An 18,058-nucleotide genomic window follows, 5' to 3' on the forward strand; every position below is an offset into this window, starting at 1 on the left:
CAGGAGCTGGGGATCGAACCCCCGACCTTCCAGTTGAGAGACGACCGACTCTACCAACTGATCCACAGCCGCCTTTTTTTATGTGGGTAAAATAATATATTAAATCATTATATTTATCATAACGTGAAAGTTATTATGAAAATAAATTATTAACATGATAATAATTATAATAAAAACGTATCATATGGAATAATGACCATTTAGCCATTACTGTTGAAGGCTGTTTACAAAATTAAGGTGAGCTACGCTTGTAAAAATGACTTTTCTCAATGCTTTTTTCATGAATATAATTTCTTACTAAAACGGATTAATTGTCACAAATGTTGTTCCCTCAGATTATTCATTATTCAATTTTAATTTTCCAAAGTTTAAGAAAAACCGACCATCTATGTTCTTAAAAATAAAGTTACAATAAGTGCTTTTATTTTCTAAATACGGACCGGAAGTTGTCGTCGTGCGGGCTCTACTTGACAGTTGAGGCGAAAGAATTCATTTCAAAGAAGAAGAAAAAAACAACAACCAGGAAGTTCACCTGAAGAGAAAAGCTGCCGCTTTGTCGGAGTTTGAAACTCGCTTTAAGTCTTTAACTGTTTTTTTAAAAACAGCGGCAAAAACATCGAACAAAGTCTGTCCAAAGTTTGGCTGCGCTCGGAAGGTTTTTAAGACTCCCAACAAGATGGACATTGATCCGGTAAGTGCTGAAGTTTGGTGTTGTTGTTCACAGATCGTCTCCGCCGTCAGGTGTAATAAAGTCAGACCAACAGGTGATCGCAAGCGAAACACCTGGTGACGTTTCCCCTTCAAACTGTTGTAGACTTCACAGTATGATGGTGAGCTAGGTGAGCGCAGGCACTCATTGTTCAGAAACAAAATGGCCAAATGACACCTGCTGAAGCCAAACAGTCCCAGGTGGAAAAGCTCCTAAAGCTGGTTAAAGGTGCACTCTGGAGTTTTGGTAGAGAAATGTGCTGTATATGTTAATACACAGCCTAACCCTGTAACACTGTTTGAAGATGATACAGGAGGAGTTATGGTGGTGGGGGCTCCTGGTAGATTTAGCTCCAAAGTGTTCAAGGACTCTTTTTTCTTTGAGCAAAGTTTGTGTATTTAGTTCAGAAAATATAACAGAATTGTGTCACTGATTCCGCCCTCCACCTAAACTTCTCCTGTTTCATAACAGTGTTCCAGAGATCACATTTTCCTCTGAGGACAGTTTGTGTTTAGTAGGGCTGGGTATTTCCATCAGCCAAACGATACGATACGTATCAGGAAACAGAGGCCATGATAGGATACATATCGTCTTCACTACAACAGCTGTTCTTGATTGTTGAGACTAACAGCAGAGGAACACCTCAGGTCCTCAGAGAGCCTAGAAATATATTAAAATATTGTAATCCCAGAGCGATGGTTTAAGGTGTTATTGTGAAACTCGATAGGAGCACATGACGATATATTTCCATATCGATCACTGAGCACAGCCCTGGTGTGTAGAGTTATGAACATAGACCACAGCATCTTTAAATTCTTTCACATTTCTCTACCAAAACTCCACAGTGTACCTTTAAACTGTGTTAACACATTGACGTCTTATCTCACATCATGTTGGCCTTGTGCAACATTTCATCAGAGCTCACAGCTTATTTAAAAACTTTATTTAAATGTGTTTAACCAGGAGAACCTCATCAAAGGGATACTTCACCCGTTGAAACATGAATCTGTATTGACATTAGGTCATATATGTAGTAGAAATGTGAAATACATTTTGAAGTTGGTGCCTTCTTTTTGAATTTGGGTAGAGAAAAGACAGAAAGTGTCTTTTTGGCTCATGTGGATGAAAGACAACAACTCCCAGAATGCACAGCACCGCAGGCCACTACCACTAAGGTCCTTGATTTACAGATAAATTAACTACAACACATAACGGCCGTTTCCTCAACTGATTCAGAGATTTCTTCCTGAAGGAATTGCACCTCTGCTTTATAGAACCGTCTGCATGTGGTCAAATCAAACCGTCTGCATGTGGTCAAATCAAACCGTCTGCATGTGGTCAAATCAAACCGTCTGCTATGTAGAGCCGTCTGCATGTGGTCAAATCAAACCGTCTGCATGTGGTCAAATCAAACCGTCTGCATGTGGTCAAATCAAACCGTCTGCTTTGTAGAGCCGCCTGCATGTGGTCAAATCAAAGTGCGTTCTTGCAGATTAGTTATTTCTCATTTGACTAGATTAGGATGGAGCATGGAGTATGAACGTCATGTGATAAATCAGTCCTGCTTTGTGTTTACAGCCTCTGATTTCTAAAGATATATTATTGAGCTATAAAGACGGCACTAACGTGTGTAATGATCCCGTCTAATGTGTCAGCTACACTAACAGGAAGTCTTTTGTTTGAGCAGATACGTTTGACAGGAAGTCTGAAGTCACACATTTCTGGAAACATTCCTAAAAGAGGCCTGACCCAGTTAAAAGCTTAAAGACACCATGCGTGAACTTGATGGTTTTTTATGGTTCTGCCGATACCTGATCGCTCTCGAACATAAAACACCAACACAGGGAGAGGAACAGCGAGACATGCCACAAGGACTCACATACACGTGATGTAATAGGAGATAAGGAACCGGAAAATATGTCAAAGAAAAAGCATACCAAAACCATTTGTACAGGAGTCAAAGCAGCTACATAGCTGCAGGCGAACAGGTGTGAACAGGTGTGTTAAATGATACGGCACGCACCAACGACTCCAAAGGAAACAAGGAGAGGAAACAAGGAGAGGTATCAGAGGGAAGGGGGGAGGGAGTGAGTAAGATTTAAAACACAGAAATGAGTGAAGGGTGGGCGATGATGAGCTAAAGAGAAGAGAAACGATTAAGGTACATTAAGAGAGAGAGAGAGAGAGAGGAGGTGGAAGATGACGCAGCAGAGCTGTCTCTGTTGCCTAGCGACCGTGTTGTTTACACTTTGTTGCTGGCTCATGGGACATGCCGTCACTGTAGATTTGCACATACACACCTCAAACCTGCCTGGAGTTTAAAACATCATCTCTGTAGGATACATGTTAAATTCCTGTTTGGTGCAGAACGTTCCCGGATGGTTTGACAGCCAGCAGGGTGCGCTGTCACATGAAACAGCTCAAAGGTCTTTAGAGACTCACAAAGCCAACGACAGCTGCGTACACACGTTGAAGGATGACACTGATCTCAGCATCCTGAGAATACATGCTCATCATTTCAGAGTTTACAAAGAAGAATCAGCTGGAGCCAGACTAAGACCAAATCTTTACGGACCCCCGTGGTGGTTCTGTATTTTATACATGAAGGTGACTCACAAAAGACAAACGGGCCAATCTTTAGAGCCGGAGTTATCTTCATTTTATTGACCCTTTTTGAAGGGAGTTACACCACAAAACATGGGATCTACATTTTCTAAGGTACCCTTCTTTATTTAGGCCCACTCCCTTCAAATACATCCAGTTTGCAACAAAGGCCAAGTCTGTTTTCCACATTTTTTAAAGTTCCTGCATAGGTGTCTTTCCCAAGGACACACCGGACATGTGGCTGCAGGAACTGGGGATCGAACCCCCCACCTTCTGGTTGAGTGACAGCTGACTCTACCACTGATCCAATTCACTGGTTCAATCCCGAGTTCCTGCAGCCACATGTCCGGTGTGTCCTTGGGCCAGACACTTAACACCAAGTTGCTCCTTCTGCTTCGTTGGCTGATGGACTCTTTACACAGCAGCCTCTACCATCAGTGTGTGAACGTGTATGAATGGATGAGTTAATACTGATGGTCTCTTTACTCAGCAGCCTCTACCATCAGTGTGTGAATGTGTATGAATGGATGAGTTAATGATGATGGAGTCTTTACTCAGCAGCCTCTACCATCAGTGTGTGAATGTGTATGAATGGATGAGTTAATACTGATGGTCTCTTTACTTAGCAGCCTCTACCATCAGTGTATGAATGGATGAGTTAATACTGATGGACTCTTTACTCAGCAGCCTCTACCATCAGTGTGTGAATGTGTATGAATGGATGAGTTAATACTGATGGACTCTTTACTCAGCAGCCTCTACCATCAGTGTGTGAATGTGTATGAATGGATGAGTTAATACTGATGGTCTCTTTACTCAGCAGCCTCTACCATCAGTGTGTGAATGTGTATGAATGGATGAGTTAATGCTGATGGAGTCTTTACTCAGCAGCCTCTACCATCAGTGTGTGAATGTGTATGAATGGATGAGTTAATACTGACGGACTCTTTACTCAGCAGCCTCTACCATCAGTGTGTGAATGTGTGTGAATGGATGAGTTAATACTGATGGACTCTTTACTCAGCAGCCTCTACCATCAGTGTGTGAATGTGTATGAATGGATGAGTTAATACTGATGGAGTCTTTACTCAGCAGCCTCTACCATCAGTGTGTGAATGTGTATGAATGGATGAGTTAATACTGATGGAGTCTTTACTCAGCAGCCTCTACCATCAGTGTGTGAATGTGTGATCTGCGATGTAAAAGAGCTTTGAGTAGTCAGAAGACTAGAAAATAAATATTCAAGCTCAAGTCCATTTACCTTTTAAATGAATCAGGAAACCAAAGAAAGTTGCTCAAACAAACTAAATACATGTTGAAGAGTTGAGTCGGTGCCCAGCTGATGAGGAAAGAAAACGTTACTATTTGAAACATTCTTTAATATCCAGTTGAACTGATGTAGTGGATTTAAGACCACATACCACAAACTAATCTAAAACCATTCTTGTGTTTCTCCTGATAAAACCTTTGAGATGAAGCTTGGATTCTGACTCAGCTCACATTCTTTAATCATTCCTCTCTGTCTGATCCCAGGAGCGAGGAGGTGTGGGGCCAGAGCCCGAGTCTCAGGACAAGGTGCAGACTTTGAAGGATCAGGTGGATGGAGTGAAAGATATCATGACGCAGAACGTGGACCGGATCCTGGCCCGAGGAGAGAGACTGGATGACCTCATGGACAAGTCAGAGGACCTGCGAGAAGGGGTGAGTCATACCGAAGGATCTTACCCTTTACTTTGAGTCAGCTGACACATGGACTACTGAAACCATGGAAACCATGCACAAGTTTAACAGAATTTTCAGGAGTGCAGATGTGAAAACAGCTTAAGTCTCATGAAGCTCTTTTTCTGAGGTGACATGTCAACATCTCTGCCATGAACAAAGGCTCACAAATGGCCGCCTTGATGCTAGTTTTACAGTCCAGGAAGTGTTTGTGTCCTCTCTGAGTGCATGTGACGTCTCCTCCTCCCCGCTCAGGCTCAGCACTTCAAGCAAACGTCTCAGAAAGTGGCTCGCACCTACTGGTGGAAGAACGTCAAGCTGATCGTGTTGATCGTGGTGGTCGTCCTCATCATCGTCCTCATCATCATCCTGCTGGCAACCGGAGTGATTCCTGTCGGTGGCAGCTCGGTGCCTCCTATAGTCACTCCCACCAGCAAGCCCTAAACACACACACACACACACACACACACACACTAATGTACATAATTTAGATCAAACTCTGATATATCAACCCGAGCAGATCATTGCCGTCTGGTGAAACCTCGATTATTTCTGGATAAGTTTCTACTGTTTCTTTTTTTATGGTCATACTGTCATTCAAGAACGCCACGCTTAGGTTAAAGTCACTTTAATGACCACAAACATTTTAAGCCGCCTCGCAGCACCAGTCCATCGGAGCTCTTTTTGAAAGAGGTGTAAAATAAAAACCCTGTTACTGTTATGAGAGGACGCCGTGATTCACCCATTCTGCGTCCTTATTATGAAACTGTTTACTACACGGGTCATTAGAGCGGATTAATGGGGGTTTCTCCGGCGTCTTAGTCAACATTAAGGATATTTTGAGCGTTACCTCGTATGTGTACCTTTACAGAAAACAGTCTGCGTTTTTTAAAAGGACAAAAAAATTAAGTTTTTCATGAAGTTTGAAAAATGTTTTAAATCTGAACTAGTTGAAGGTCACGTTGTGTTGAAAGGAAGTCTTGAATGATTGTTGGATTTCTATGTTACCATCTGTGGGCTTGTTTACTTTTAAAGTATGTTACACTACGCATTTCTTTTTCTATGGACTCCCAGTTTTTAGTTCCTGTTCAGAGGGGAGGGAGGGAGGGGAGAGGAGACAAGATGACAGAGGAGAGGAGGGGAGAGGAGGAAAGAGGGGAGGAGAGGAGAGGAGAGGAGACAAGATGACAGAGGAGAGGAGAGGAGAGGAGAGGAGAGGAGGGGAGGGGAGGGGAGGGGAGAGGAGGAAAGAGGGGAGGAGAGGAGAGGAGAGGAGAGGTTTTGAACATCAAAATTGTCGAGCAGTTATTTCGTGCTACAGTCTAATGAGCATTTCATCAATCCTGGACATAATCTTGGAGTTGTGCAGTATAAATATCTGACACTACATCATTAACAACTCACCAGAGTCCACAGTTAAATGGTTTTACCACAGTTGTCATGTGAGGGAAAATTTAGCCAACCAGCTGAGAAGTTAACCCCCGCCCCCCTCCTCCAGCCTTCCCAGTTTATGACTTGAAAACTGGCTGTCTCTCAAACATGTAGTGGGTAGTGTAGTTTTTTTTTTTATGTCAGCCTGGAGCAAAGCCTTGTGGGTAATTCTCTCCTCCCCTCTCTCTCTGCAGTTACAGTACTAGATTACATGCGGTCATGAATCCCTTTATGAACTGTAAATAGTCCATTGTATATATCGACCTCGTTCTTTAACCTACCTGTTAATTAAACTAGAGGATATTTATTGAATGATTTAATTAAAAGTTTTCTCTGTTGTTAGTGAAGTATGAACTGCTGGAACTCTTTGTGAGTTCTCTATAAAACGGTCATTCGGATCTATTCTTCCTGAAACTGTCAATTGAAGAACTACTGTTTGATTATTTTCTAAATGAAGGCTTAAGTAGGAACAGATTTAATGTTGTATAATAACCTGTCTCTGGGACGCAGCAGGCCTCAGATCTGTGTCTGTACTCTCGATCGTCTAAAGCTGTGAGAGACCACGTCACACGTCCGCCATTTAAAATTCTCTAAAACGATGTCATGTAGCTTATTGTCTGATCAGCTGGGTGATAGTCTGATGGTGTTCCTTTGGTTTTAATGTTCTGATATGAAATAAAAAGTATTTACCACAGCTCTCATGTGTTGGTTTCTCTTCTTTGTCGCAAGCTGGATAAACAGTTGTGCTAATCGGAGGCAGTGATTCAGTTTCTACCTCCCCTCACTGTACAACCATCAATCAATCTTTATTTGTGTAGCTAATATTCATAACAAATGTTATTTCAAGACTCTTTACAAAGAGCAGGTTAAAGACCTTACTCGTTATATTACAAAGACCCAGCATTAATCCATCATGAGCATTGAGCAACATTAAGCAAAGTTACACTAATTTATACTAACCCTCCCACTGCTTCATTGGCGACGTATGAATGGAGTTGGTTAAAAGAAAAATGTGCAACATGTTCCACATAAATCATAAATCCAGTCTCTCCTGTGTAAATGTGTCTCTGAGTCATGACTGTCTACAATGAGGGAGAAGCTCGAGTCCCACTGGCTGTGTTGTTGTCAGCGGACGGCCGGCTCCTCCCCTTGTTTATAAAAGCTGTTTTAGTCAAGAACTAGAGAAGAAGAACATACTCACTGATTATTTAGATGTTAGTAAGAGTTTTTAGATCACGCTCATTCTGTGTCAGTTTACATGAAATGTGAAGCTACAAGCTAACTAAAGCGCTAACATTAGCATGCTAACACAACCATGCAGAACAGCTCCCACTGCTTGGTCTGGCCCTACCATCAGTGTGTGAATGTGTATGAATGGATGAGTTAATACTGATGGACTCTTTACTCAGCAGCCTCTACCATCAGTGTGTGAATGTGTAGGTGTGACCTGTGGTGTAAAAGAGCTTTGAGGAGTCAGAAGACTAGAAAATATATATACAAGATCAAGTTCATTTACCATTTATCGACTGTCACACAGAGGAACTTGAAAGCTGAGGAAGAATGGATGAAGTCAGGGAACACATCAGTTAAAGGCTCAGAATATGAAATCAATGTCCTCCTGTCAGAGGTTTTACTTGTTTAGTTCAGAATCTGAAACATTACTGTCACTAGTTAATATAACGGATTCAGGACCTTTTGGTTAAATATAACAAAAAATATATGTATGTGGCTAATATTATAATAATTGATTTGACACAAACCATCATGTTGAGCTGCCCTGTGAGATCTGAGAAACCCACAGAGGTTTCTCAGGGTTGTTCTCAGTGGTGCTCCTGGAGTCTGACGGGCCCCAGGCAAAAATGTACAGGGGTCCCCTCCAACCAGTGTTCGCCTCCATTCTGTTATAAATGATCTGACACCAACCAAACAATGCTAACACTTCTAGTATTATCATCAAAATATAAATACAGAGAACAATACAAACTGAAATAATGAAATCACATCAAGTCAAACTACTATACACTTTGTAATTCATGGTCACTTTCCTCCTTTCTCTCGCCCAGATGTAAAATTGTTCTTAATTTTTCTTTGGTGATTTTTATAGTGAAATGAGGTTCACAGGAATATTGCATTCAAAAGTGAGCAAGTGCTGTCAGAGGAGAGGTCAACTGTCACTACCAAATCTGCATGTTTCGACCGCAGACTGTAAATATGAATGTTTGAAGCCTGAGTGATATCACCTGTCTGTTCCTGCAGGGGGCGTTGGAGTCCCATCAATGGGGGTCTCCATGCTGGAAATGCTGTCTCAGTCTAACTTTCAGTCAACCTAACAACAGGCTGAGAGCTGGAGCTGAGACGGGTTTTAAACCTCCTGACAAACCGTTACACCACGCCCACCTGTCAATCAGGTCAGCTACACGCCTTATTGTGAATAACTCTTATCCTTCATCAAATCAAAACTGATGAGTCATCAACACATTCACCCCCTGTACAGTTTGTGCCTGTGAGAACAATAACCAGTACTGTTTTTGAACCAGGCTGTAAACTGGCTCTTTTGAATGGGTGTGTATGTGACTTGTGAGGCTCTTGGTCCGCCTCAAGCCGACCCTCACTGAACTGTTGGATCTTGTACTTCAGCATTGGCTTCATTTTTTAACCCCGGAGGTTGCAACATGATTTCCAGTTACTGCTGTGTTTTAAAGTTTGTCAGCCCTCTGGCGCCCCCTGCTGACATAGGGCTGCAAGCAGAGGTCTGCCTGCCTTCCTTACCCGTTGACAGGCAGCTCCTCTGGTTGCGCTAACAGCTGTGTGAGCGTGAGAAGGCAGGTTTTAAGACAATAAAGTCAGAACGTGTGTACTTCAGTTTTTAGATCAAATCTTGACATTGGATGAAGTACGTCTGCCCTTACATCAAATGCTGAAGTCATTTCAATCAATCAATCTTTATTTGTATAGCGTCAACTCATAACAAGTGTTACCTTGAGACACTTTACAAAGATCAGGTAAAATACCTTACTTATTGCTATATTACAAAGACCCAGCTTAATGCTATATTGAGCAGGGTTTGAAAATAGGATAGGGGGAGATGAGATAAGATGCAGGAAGAGGGATAGGGATCAGGTGGGGCGAGGGGGTTGGTTGTTGAGGGGCGGCTGTGGCTCAGTTGGTGGAGTCGTTGTCTCCCAACTAGAAGGCCGAGGGTTCGATCCCCAGCTCCTGCAACAACACGTCAGATGTGTCCCCGGGCAAGACACCAAACCCTGAATTGTTCCAGCTGCATTTACCATTTGTTCAGGCAGGCCGTCCACCTCAGGAGCTCCCAGGAATTTCAGATGAAGTGTTTAGAGTGGCTGATCTCGGCAGTCTGCACAGTTATACATTATGATGCTCTGTTGTTAGTGGAAGACAGGATGGTGATAATGTTTGGTGTCAAATGAGTGAAAATGTGCGAGCTGTTACTGAACTGTGCAGCTGAGAAAAACATTTAAAACATGTTGGTGTGTTCGTGGACAGAGTGAGATCACTCAAAGAGGCAGTAAATGTAATATAAATCAAGTATCTCCTCTGAAAATAACTCATTGTAGACAGTCATGACTGTCTACAATGAGTGTAACACCCGAGTCCCACTGTCTGTGATGTTTTCAGAGTTTTCAGAGTCCTATCTTCACTTTGTTTACATCGTCAGGACGGCCGGCTGACTCCTCCCCTCACATATAAAAGTTGTTTAATTGAGGGACTAGAGAAAAGAAGAATAACATACTGTACTCACTGCTTAACTGTGTTTCTAGATCACGCTCATTTCAGGTAAATTTACATGCAGTGTGAAGATACGAGCATAATAAAGATCACTAACATTAGCATGCTAACACAACAATGCAGCGCGAGTTGTTTTGGTTTCATGCTGGTGCTCAAGGGCGACATCTGCTGGATCAAAAAATCACATATAAAGCCTTTAAAGAACACAATGAGATGACTGTAAAGATTCAAAAAAATGTTCTTCATTCACTGAACGACCGTCTACACATCGTTACATGTTTTACTCCTCTGTAATGCTCCGATCTGTCTCGTCTCAGGTCTCAGTTCACCTGTCGTCTGCTCAACTCTCACACTGTTTGTTCTGCGTTTGTAACTCTTTACTTACAAACTGAGCTCATCCTGCCTGAGGGCTCCAGGTCACATGTTCAACTTCAACTTCAAAAGCTTTCAGCTCTGACTCTCCAACAGTTACCTGAAACCTTTTCACGGCTTCAGCTCAAAGTGACACATTGCCTGCTTCTAGTGGGTCAACATAAACTGACACAAGGGCGCGAGGGGGTCAGATGTAGAGTGGACAGGTGCGGACGTAAAGTGGTCTTCTAAGAGGTAGATCAGCGGCCTGTTCAGGCTTGTCTGAGGGTCACTTTGAACAGGCTGTATAAATCAAAGAATATGAAGTCACCTTTTCTTAATACTCATATTCTGATAACAGGAGCTGTTTAACATTTTCATGTGTCAGCAGGGAAAGTGATACTTGAGTTTATACATTTCAAAGCATTGCTGGATGATGGAGATTTGGTATGTTGTTTCCATGATGACTCTCTGCACAAAGTGGATTTTGGTAATTTTTAGTCAGCTCGAGGGTTGAGTAACTGAACTTTCAGGGATGCATGGACAGGTTTGAAGTAAGTTACTAACCAAATGTTTTCCTGGGAGCTCCTCTCGTTCTTCCTCTGGAGCGTTGGTGGGGAGGGCCTGCTGCTATGGTAAATGGTAAATGCACTTGAGCTTATATAGTGCTTTTCTAGTCCTCTGACTAATCAAAGCGCTTTTACACCGCATGTCACACCTACACATTCACACACTGATGGTAGAGACTGCTGAGTAGTGAGACCATCAGAAGTTACTAATCCATTCATACACATTCAGACGCTGCCGTCGAAGCAGTGGGAGCAACTTGGGGTTAAATGTCTTGCTCAAGGACACATCAGACATGTTGCTGCAGGAGCTGGGGATCGAACCCTCGACCTTCTGGTTGAGAGGCGACGACTCTTGATTGTGATTGAACTATTCCTTATGGGGACATGTGTTACAAAGCAATGATCTACTGCAGTGATTCTCAACTCGTCTAGACTCAGGACCCACCACCGACTCCTCCATGAGAAATCGTCACCCAAATTTTTATATTTTACTAGATTATCAGAATCTAGCACCAGAGGAAGTTTGTGACCCTGTATAAACCAGCTCTCTCAGAACGCTCCGTTTTGGTGTGTGTGTCTCTTTAAATGTAATGAGCCTATAGTGTTGCTATAGACTGGGGGTGGAGTCCATGGGTGGAGATACCAGGGGAGGGGAGGGGATTTTTTTTAACCAGAATCCCACTGTGACATCACAAGGAGAGCATATTTGAAACAGAGCATTTTCTCTGTGTTGTAAGACTTATTAAAGGACTGGATGGGTTTATTTCACATTTTGAGGGTCAGTAGACACAAATATATGTTCAGAAACACTGCAGAAGTGGACTTTTCATAATATGTCCCCTTTAATAAATAACATCTGCATGTTCCCATCCAGAAAACAACCACCATGTAGCCTTTACTGTTTCACATGTAGCTACTGTAATAAATGTTCCACTCATGTTTATTGGAGCTTTTGAACTGCACAACAGTAACATGTAGCGAGGAACATTGTCTTCCAACTCTGTTGAGGACTCTTTCTCGTGAACTCTGTTGAGGACTCTTTCTCGTGGGTTGAATAATGTGTGCTAAGCTGTGAGTCAGAGATGTTGAAGAGGAGGAGAGTGGAGAGAGGTTGCATCCCAGTCATGGTGTTGCTCCACATTCAGTCTGCAGGGTGACCATGGGCCAGGGCTACTGTATAGGCCGTGGGCAGCTGTGAATCACAGACCTGTGCAGCACTGTCATGGCACACATCCCTCATCCCTCTCACATATCCCTCTTGTAACGTGTGATGGAGGCAAGAAACTGAACAAATCAAACAAGTTTAAAAAGCGCTTTGTAGACTTTTTGACACCACCATCCCAGGCACGCATTCATGACCCACCAGTTGAGAACCACTGATCTAGTGTACTCTACTTTTTTGCAGTAACAAGTTACATGATTCAATGGTTCTGCAGTTTAAGTAATCAGTTATCAGTTAGAAGTGGGTATACTCTACTCCGTGTGCCTGCTGCGTTTACCCTGCACCACATCACTATGTCCAGTGACACTGGTTATACTGGGCTGTACTGTCAGGATTGCATGATGTTATCAGAAATGTACAGCGTCATCTTTTCTGGGGAACAAAGCTTCAGCGTTATTTTAAGTTTTTTTATAATGAAGTTCTTGAACTAAGGATCAGAAGTAATGTTAGAGAAGAACACAGGAGGGCGCTGACATCCTCATCTCTCATCAGGACAAACAAACACTCTTCATTACTGGAAAACAAGAATGTGGTACTAATCTAATAATCAGTTACTGCTTCACCATTTTATGTTTGTTTTTTTTGTATTATTTTTTTAAATATTTTATTCCAATCACCTTGTTTCTATAATCCAGGAGTGGATCTCTGATTAAGATTTAAAATCTCTCATGTCGGCTGCTTCATTACTTCAGACATACAAACAACATTTCACTTTATTTTAAATAAAAGTTTGACAAAGTGGACTACACCGGACCATCTGTCACGTCATTGGAGGCTATTTATTAGCACATTAACCTTTCAGCCCTGAAGGTAAACACTAACACGCTGCACACCTACTATCCCGGGTCTGTTTGCGTTCAGGGTTATATTTAGTCTGGCTCATATTTCCACTTCTCCAAATGCAGGTTTCACACACTTATGAACAAACTTTATGTGTAGTTTCTTTTTATGCTTTACTTTCATTTTTAAGACGAGTATAGCGTATGTTGTGATGCATTCAACATTTGATTGTTTTTAAATTCGATTCTGTGTCTGTATTATTTTCCTGTCTAAACATGGTTTGTGTACCAAACCCAGAAAGGAGGATGGTTAGGGAGCAAAAAGGGCCGGCAAGGAATGTCCAGTAGTGAAATGGTGCCTGAAGAAGTTCTTCAAAATGTTTTTTAAATGGTAAATGTTCCTGAGCTTGTATATTTCTTATAGTCTGTGTGTACTAACCAATCAGCAACAGAGTAGGGAGGGTCATCGCTTCACCATCCTAGGAAAAAAATTATTGCAGCATACTTGAATATTGTGAATACATAAATGGTGTGAATCAGAGGAGATTTAGAAGTGTGTACCCTATGGAGACTGAAACATAAGTGGATATACTTAATATATCTGCAGGGTAACTGCACTACACCACTGGGTATACATCTAGTGTTGTCTGTGTGCAGAGAGAGAGGGAGAGCGAGAGAGAAAGAGAGACAGAGAGGTCAGGAACCGACACCAGGATTTTCTACAAGTCAAAGCTATCAGGGTTAAATTCAGCTGTCTCATCGATATCCTTGAATACTCAGCAGTTTTTATCCATTTCAAAGAATGTGTTCCTGCAGCTGTAAGGTTTGTGTGAACCAGCAGAGGTCAGTCAAGAGTTCATTTGGTGCATAAGAAAACGAGCTCTCAGCACTGCAGCACATGGCTCTGATACTTTGATTCAATAAACACACCACCATGCAGGGTCGGCTGTGAAAGGTCACTTTTCAGTCCCATGGACACTTCTAGGAAGCAGCTGAGACAGATCACTTACAGTCCCTCCGTGGTCCCCCCCTGCTAGCTCCATGTCAATGGATAGCTCCCCTACTGTCACAGCTTATAACTACAAGGTTCAGTTCCCAAACACAGCCTCTCTTCTTAGTACAAGTCTGGAACAGAGATCTGAAATCGTGCCAACAACCCTCTCTGCTGTTTAGTTTAGCATTAAGTAGATTGAAAATAATCTGACCTTCAAGGGTTCAGATATGTACCTTCATTTTTATAATCATCAATACACCAAAACAAACTGAGCATGTGATTTCTGAAGAATCTGATATAAAGCTTTTATTTAGCTTTTAAACAATTTAAACAGAGTAGAACCACGTTTGAGCGGTTTTGTTTTAACAGATTTATACTGAAATGGTGGGTGGCTGTGGATCAGTGGTAGACTCGTGTGTCTCTCAACCGGAAGGTTGGGGGTTTGATCCCCAGCTCCTGCAGCCACATGTCCATGTGTCCATGGGCAAGACACTAAACCCTAAATTGTTCCTGCTGCTTCATCAGCGTTGTATGAATGGATGAGTTAATACTGATGGACTCTTTACTCAGCAGCCTCTACCGTCAGTGTATGAATGAATGAGTTAATACTGACGGACTCTTTACTCAGCAGCCTCTACCATCAGTGTGTGAATGGATGAGTTAATACTGATGGACGCTTTACACAGCAGCCTCTACCATCAGTGTGTGAATGTGTGTGAATGGATGAGTTAATACTGATGGACTCTTTACTTAGCAGCCTCTACCATCAGTGTGTGAATGTGTGTGAATGGATGAGTTAATACTGATGGACTCTTTACTCAGCAGCCTCTACCATCAGTGTGTGAATGGATGAGTTAATACAGATGGACTCTTTACTCAGCAGCCTCTACCATCAGTGTGTGAATGGATGAGTTAATACTGATGGACACTTTACACAGCAGCCTCTACCATCAGTGTGTGAATGTGTGTGAATGGATGAGTTAATACTGATGGACTCTTTACTCAGCAGCCTCTACCATCAGTGTGTGAATGGATGAGTTAATACAGATGGACTCTTTACTTAGCAGCCTCTACCATCAGTGTGTGAATGTGTGTGAATGGATGAGTTAATACTGATGGACGCTTTACACAGCAGCCTCTACCATCAGTGTGTGAATGTGTATGAATGGATGAGTTAATACTGATGGACGCTTTACACAGCAGCCTCTACTGTGTGGATGTGTGACCTGCATTCACAGGTTTTAATGTAATAACATATATATGTCTAAGTAATATGTCTTTACGTCACTCCTTCGCTGTTTTTTAAGCAGCTTCAACATGGTGACAGAGTTCAGCTGAGCCGTGACGAAGTAGATATTAGTAACTTCCCAGACTCTTGTCTCTAACTTTACAGATCAGCTCTAGTGAAACTCTGTGGGGCATTTGGGCTTGTTTTTCTGGAGTCTATTCTGATACCAACCTTTAGCTTTTGAAACACGAGCAAAAACAAAATGTTTGGGGATTTTCTGAAAAGCTGTAATCATTAAAACAGGACGTTGAACTGAAGGGCGGACAAAAATGAAAACTAATGTGTGTCAATAAGTTTGAATACTGTGAAAAATGCAGTTAGAGAAAAAAAGGAGCATTAACCGAAATCAGGCACAGCTGCTTAGGATCTTAGCCAGCATGCCCTGACTGCACACATCTGTGTTTCAGAGATCAAACTGTGAGATCCATCTTACTGACATGTATCTGTTTACACTGCTGCACACTGTGAGGAGTTTTATTCTGGAAGATATGTTCACTGTAGATCATACACATACCTGCACAGCTCCTCCTTTATGTTCTATTATATGCATTTAATTGCTTTAAATATTTTTTGTCTTTCTATTTAAGTTGTCAGCAGGAGCCATGCTGTTGATCTATGGCGTCTTAATAACTTATCTTTAACCCTTTGGTATTTGTTAGGCACCAAAAGACTGAGTCAAACTCCTCATATGTGTAAAAATACTTGGCAATAAAGATGCTGATTCTTATCTTGTTGGACTTTAACCAACGATAGGTTTGTTTTAAAAGTCCCTCATGTAAATAGTAAATGGACTTGAGCTTGTATTTTAATTTCTAGTCTTCTGACTAATCAAAGCTCTTTTTCACTGCAGGTCACACCTACACATTCAAACAATGATGGTAGAGGCTGCTGTGTAAAGAGTCCATCAGTATTAACTCATTCATTCATACACATTCACACACTGATGGTAGAGGCTGCTGAGTAAAGAGTCCATCAGTATTAAAGGAAGAATGTGCGACTTTTTGATCCAGTAGAGGCTTGAGCTCCAGCATGAAACCAAAACAAACTGCTGTTTGGCCACGCCTCCTCCATACTGAAGCCTCCGCTCTCCTACAGAGACACACCTCCAACCCCTCTCCACTCACGTTCTGATGAAGGAGTTTAACGCAAGCGGTGGACAAAATTGTCCTTTTCTCAAGCTGTAATCACCTGTGTCCTGTATTGTTGTGTTAGCATGCTAATGTTAGCGCTCTTTAGTTAGCTCCTAGCTACACATTGTACGTAAACTGACACAGAATGAGCGTGATCTAAAAACTCTTACTAACATCTAAATAATCAGTGAGTATGTTCTTCTTCTTCTTCTCTAGTCTTTGACTAAAACAGCTTTTATACACAAGGGGAGGAGCCGGCCGTCCCGTCCATGTAAACACAGCTCTGACAACAACACAGCCAGCGGGACTCGAGCTTCTCACTCATTGTAGACAGTCATGACTCAGAGACACATTTACACAGGAGAGACTTTATGATTTATTTATGTGGAACATGTCGCACAGTTTTTATTTTAACTAACCCCATTCATACGCCACAGAAGAAGTAGCGGGAGCAACTTGGGGTTAAGTGTCTTTCCCAAGGAGACATTGACATGTGGCTGCAGGAGTTGGGGATCCAACCCCAAAGAGAGAGACTGCCGACTCTACCACTGATCCACAGCTTTAATTTATCTTTTTTTTCAGAATTTGTCAAGATCATAATATAAACCCTTAATATGCCCAAGACCAAAACTTTAAAACCTTCCTGATTAACTAATCCGTTGAATACCTCAGAGCGAGGAAAACAAATAAAGAGGCAGACCGTACACAGTCACCTTTCTGTTGACCCAACAATGGGCGACCTCGACGATCCCAAATGAGGGAATGTGTTGTTTTGTCAACAGGCGGTGACTAAAATACGTTTTTTATCCCCAACGATAAAAAGCCTGATTCGTTTTTAGTACAACAGGCTCTCAGACGAGCACGAACATAAAGAATGTACTGAAAGCCTGTTTGTCACTGCTGGGAAATCAGCCTGGACTCGTCTGTAGTCATGTGGATGTGAGTGTGCCGTCAATGGATGAGTGTTGGACAATGATGTGGAGGGAGGGCGGTCAGCATACTGAATATGGCCTTTGTGTTTGAGCCTCTTTCCACAGAGGAAGCCTTTTGTTGGCTGTGTCTCTGACTCCAGCAGCTCTGCCCTGTCACAGTCTCATGTGCTGAAACTGTCAGGAAAAGGCTTAAGTCTCTGTCCATGCTGCTGATGACAATATGTCCACTTCATGATGATGATGCAGTAGTAAGATGATTCTGGGCTATGTTTTGTATGATTGTCAGGCGGCTGTGGATCACTTAGTCGTCTCACAACTTGAAGGTCAGCGGTTTGATCCCCAGCTGCTGCAGCCACATCTCTGAGGGTCCTTGGACAAGACATTTAACCCCAAGTTGCTCCCACTGCTTCGTAGGCGGTGTACAAGTCTGTATGAATGGATAAGTGTGTTTCAGCACAACAGATGCAACATAAACAATTCTTCCTTTAATTTGCCCGGTGTTTCCAGAGATCATCCAGTTCTTTCTTTTTTTATCAAAAATCCCTACAGTGTGTCTGTGTGTGTGTGTGAGTGT

At 42.2% G+C, this 18,058-nt stretch overlaps 1 protein-coding gene across 1 annotated transcript; it reads left to right on the top strand.

Annotated features, from left to right (window-relative positions):
- The first annotated feature begins 484 nt into the window (after nt 1-484).
- vamp8 (vesicle-associated membrane protein 8 (endobrevin)) lies at nt 485-6,083 on the top strand. The gene is made up of 3 exons (XM_061037183.1): nt 485-691; nt 4,847-5,014; nt 5,288-6,083. The coding sequence occupies exons 1-3, from the start codon at nt 677-679 to the stop codon at nt 5,474-5,476; spliced, it is 372 nt and encodes a 123-aa protein (XP_060893166.1). The 5' UTR covers nt 485-676; the 3' UTR covers nt 5,477-6,083.
- Nucleotides 6,084-18,058: the final 11,975 nt, after the last annotated feature.

This window comes from Labrus mixtus, chromosome 5 (assembly GCF_963584025.1).
Source record: "Labrus mixtus chromosome 5, fLabMix1.1, whole genome shotgun sequence".
Taxonomy (NCBI): Eukaryota; Metazoa; Chordata; class Actinopteri; order Labriformes; family Labridae; genus Labrus; species Labrus mixtus.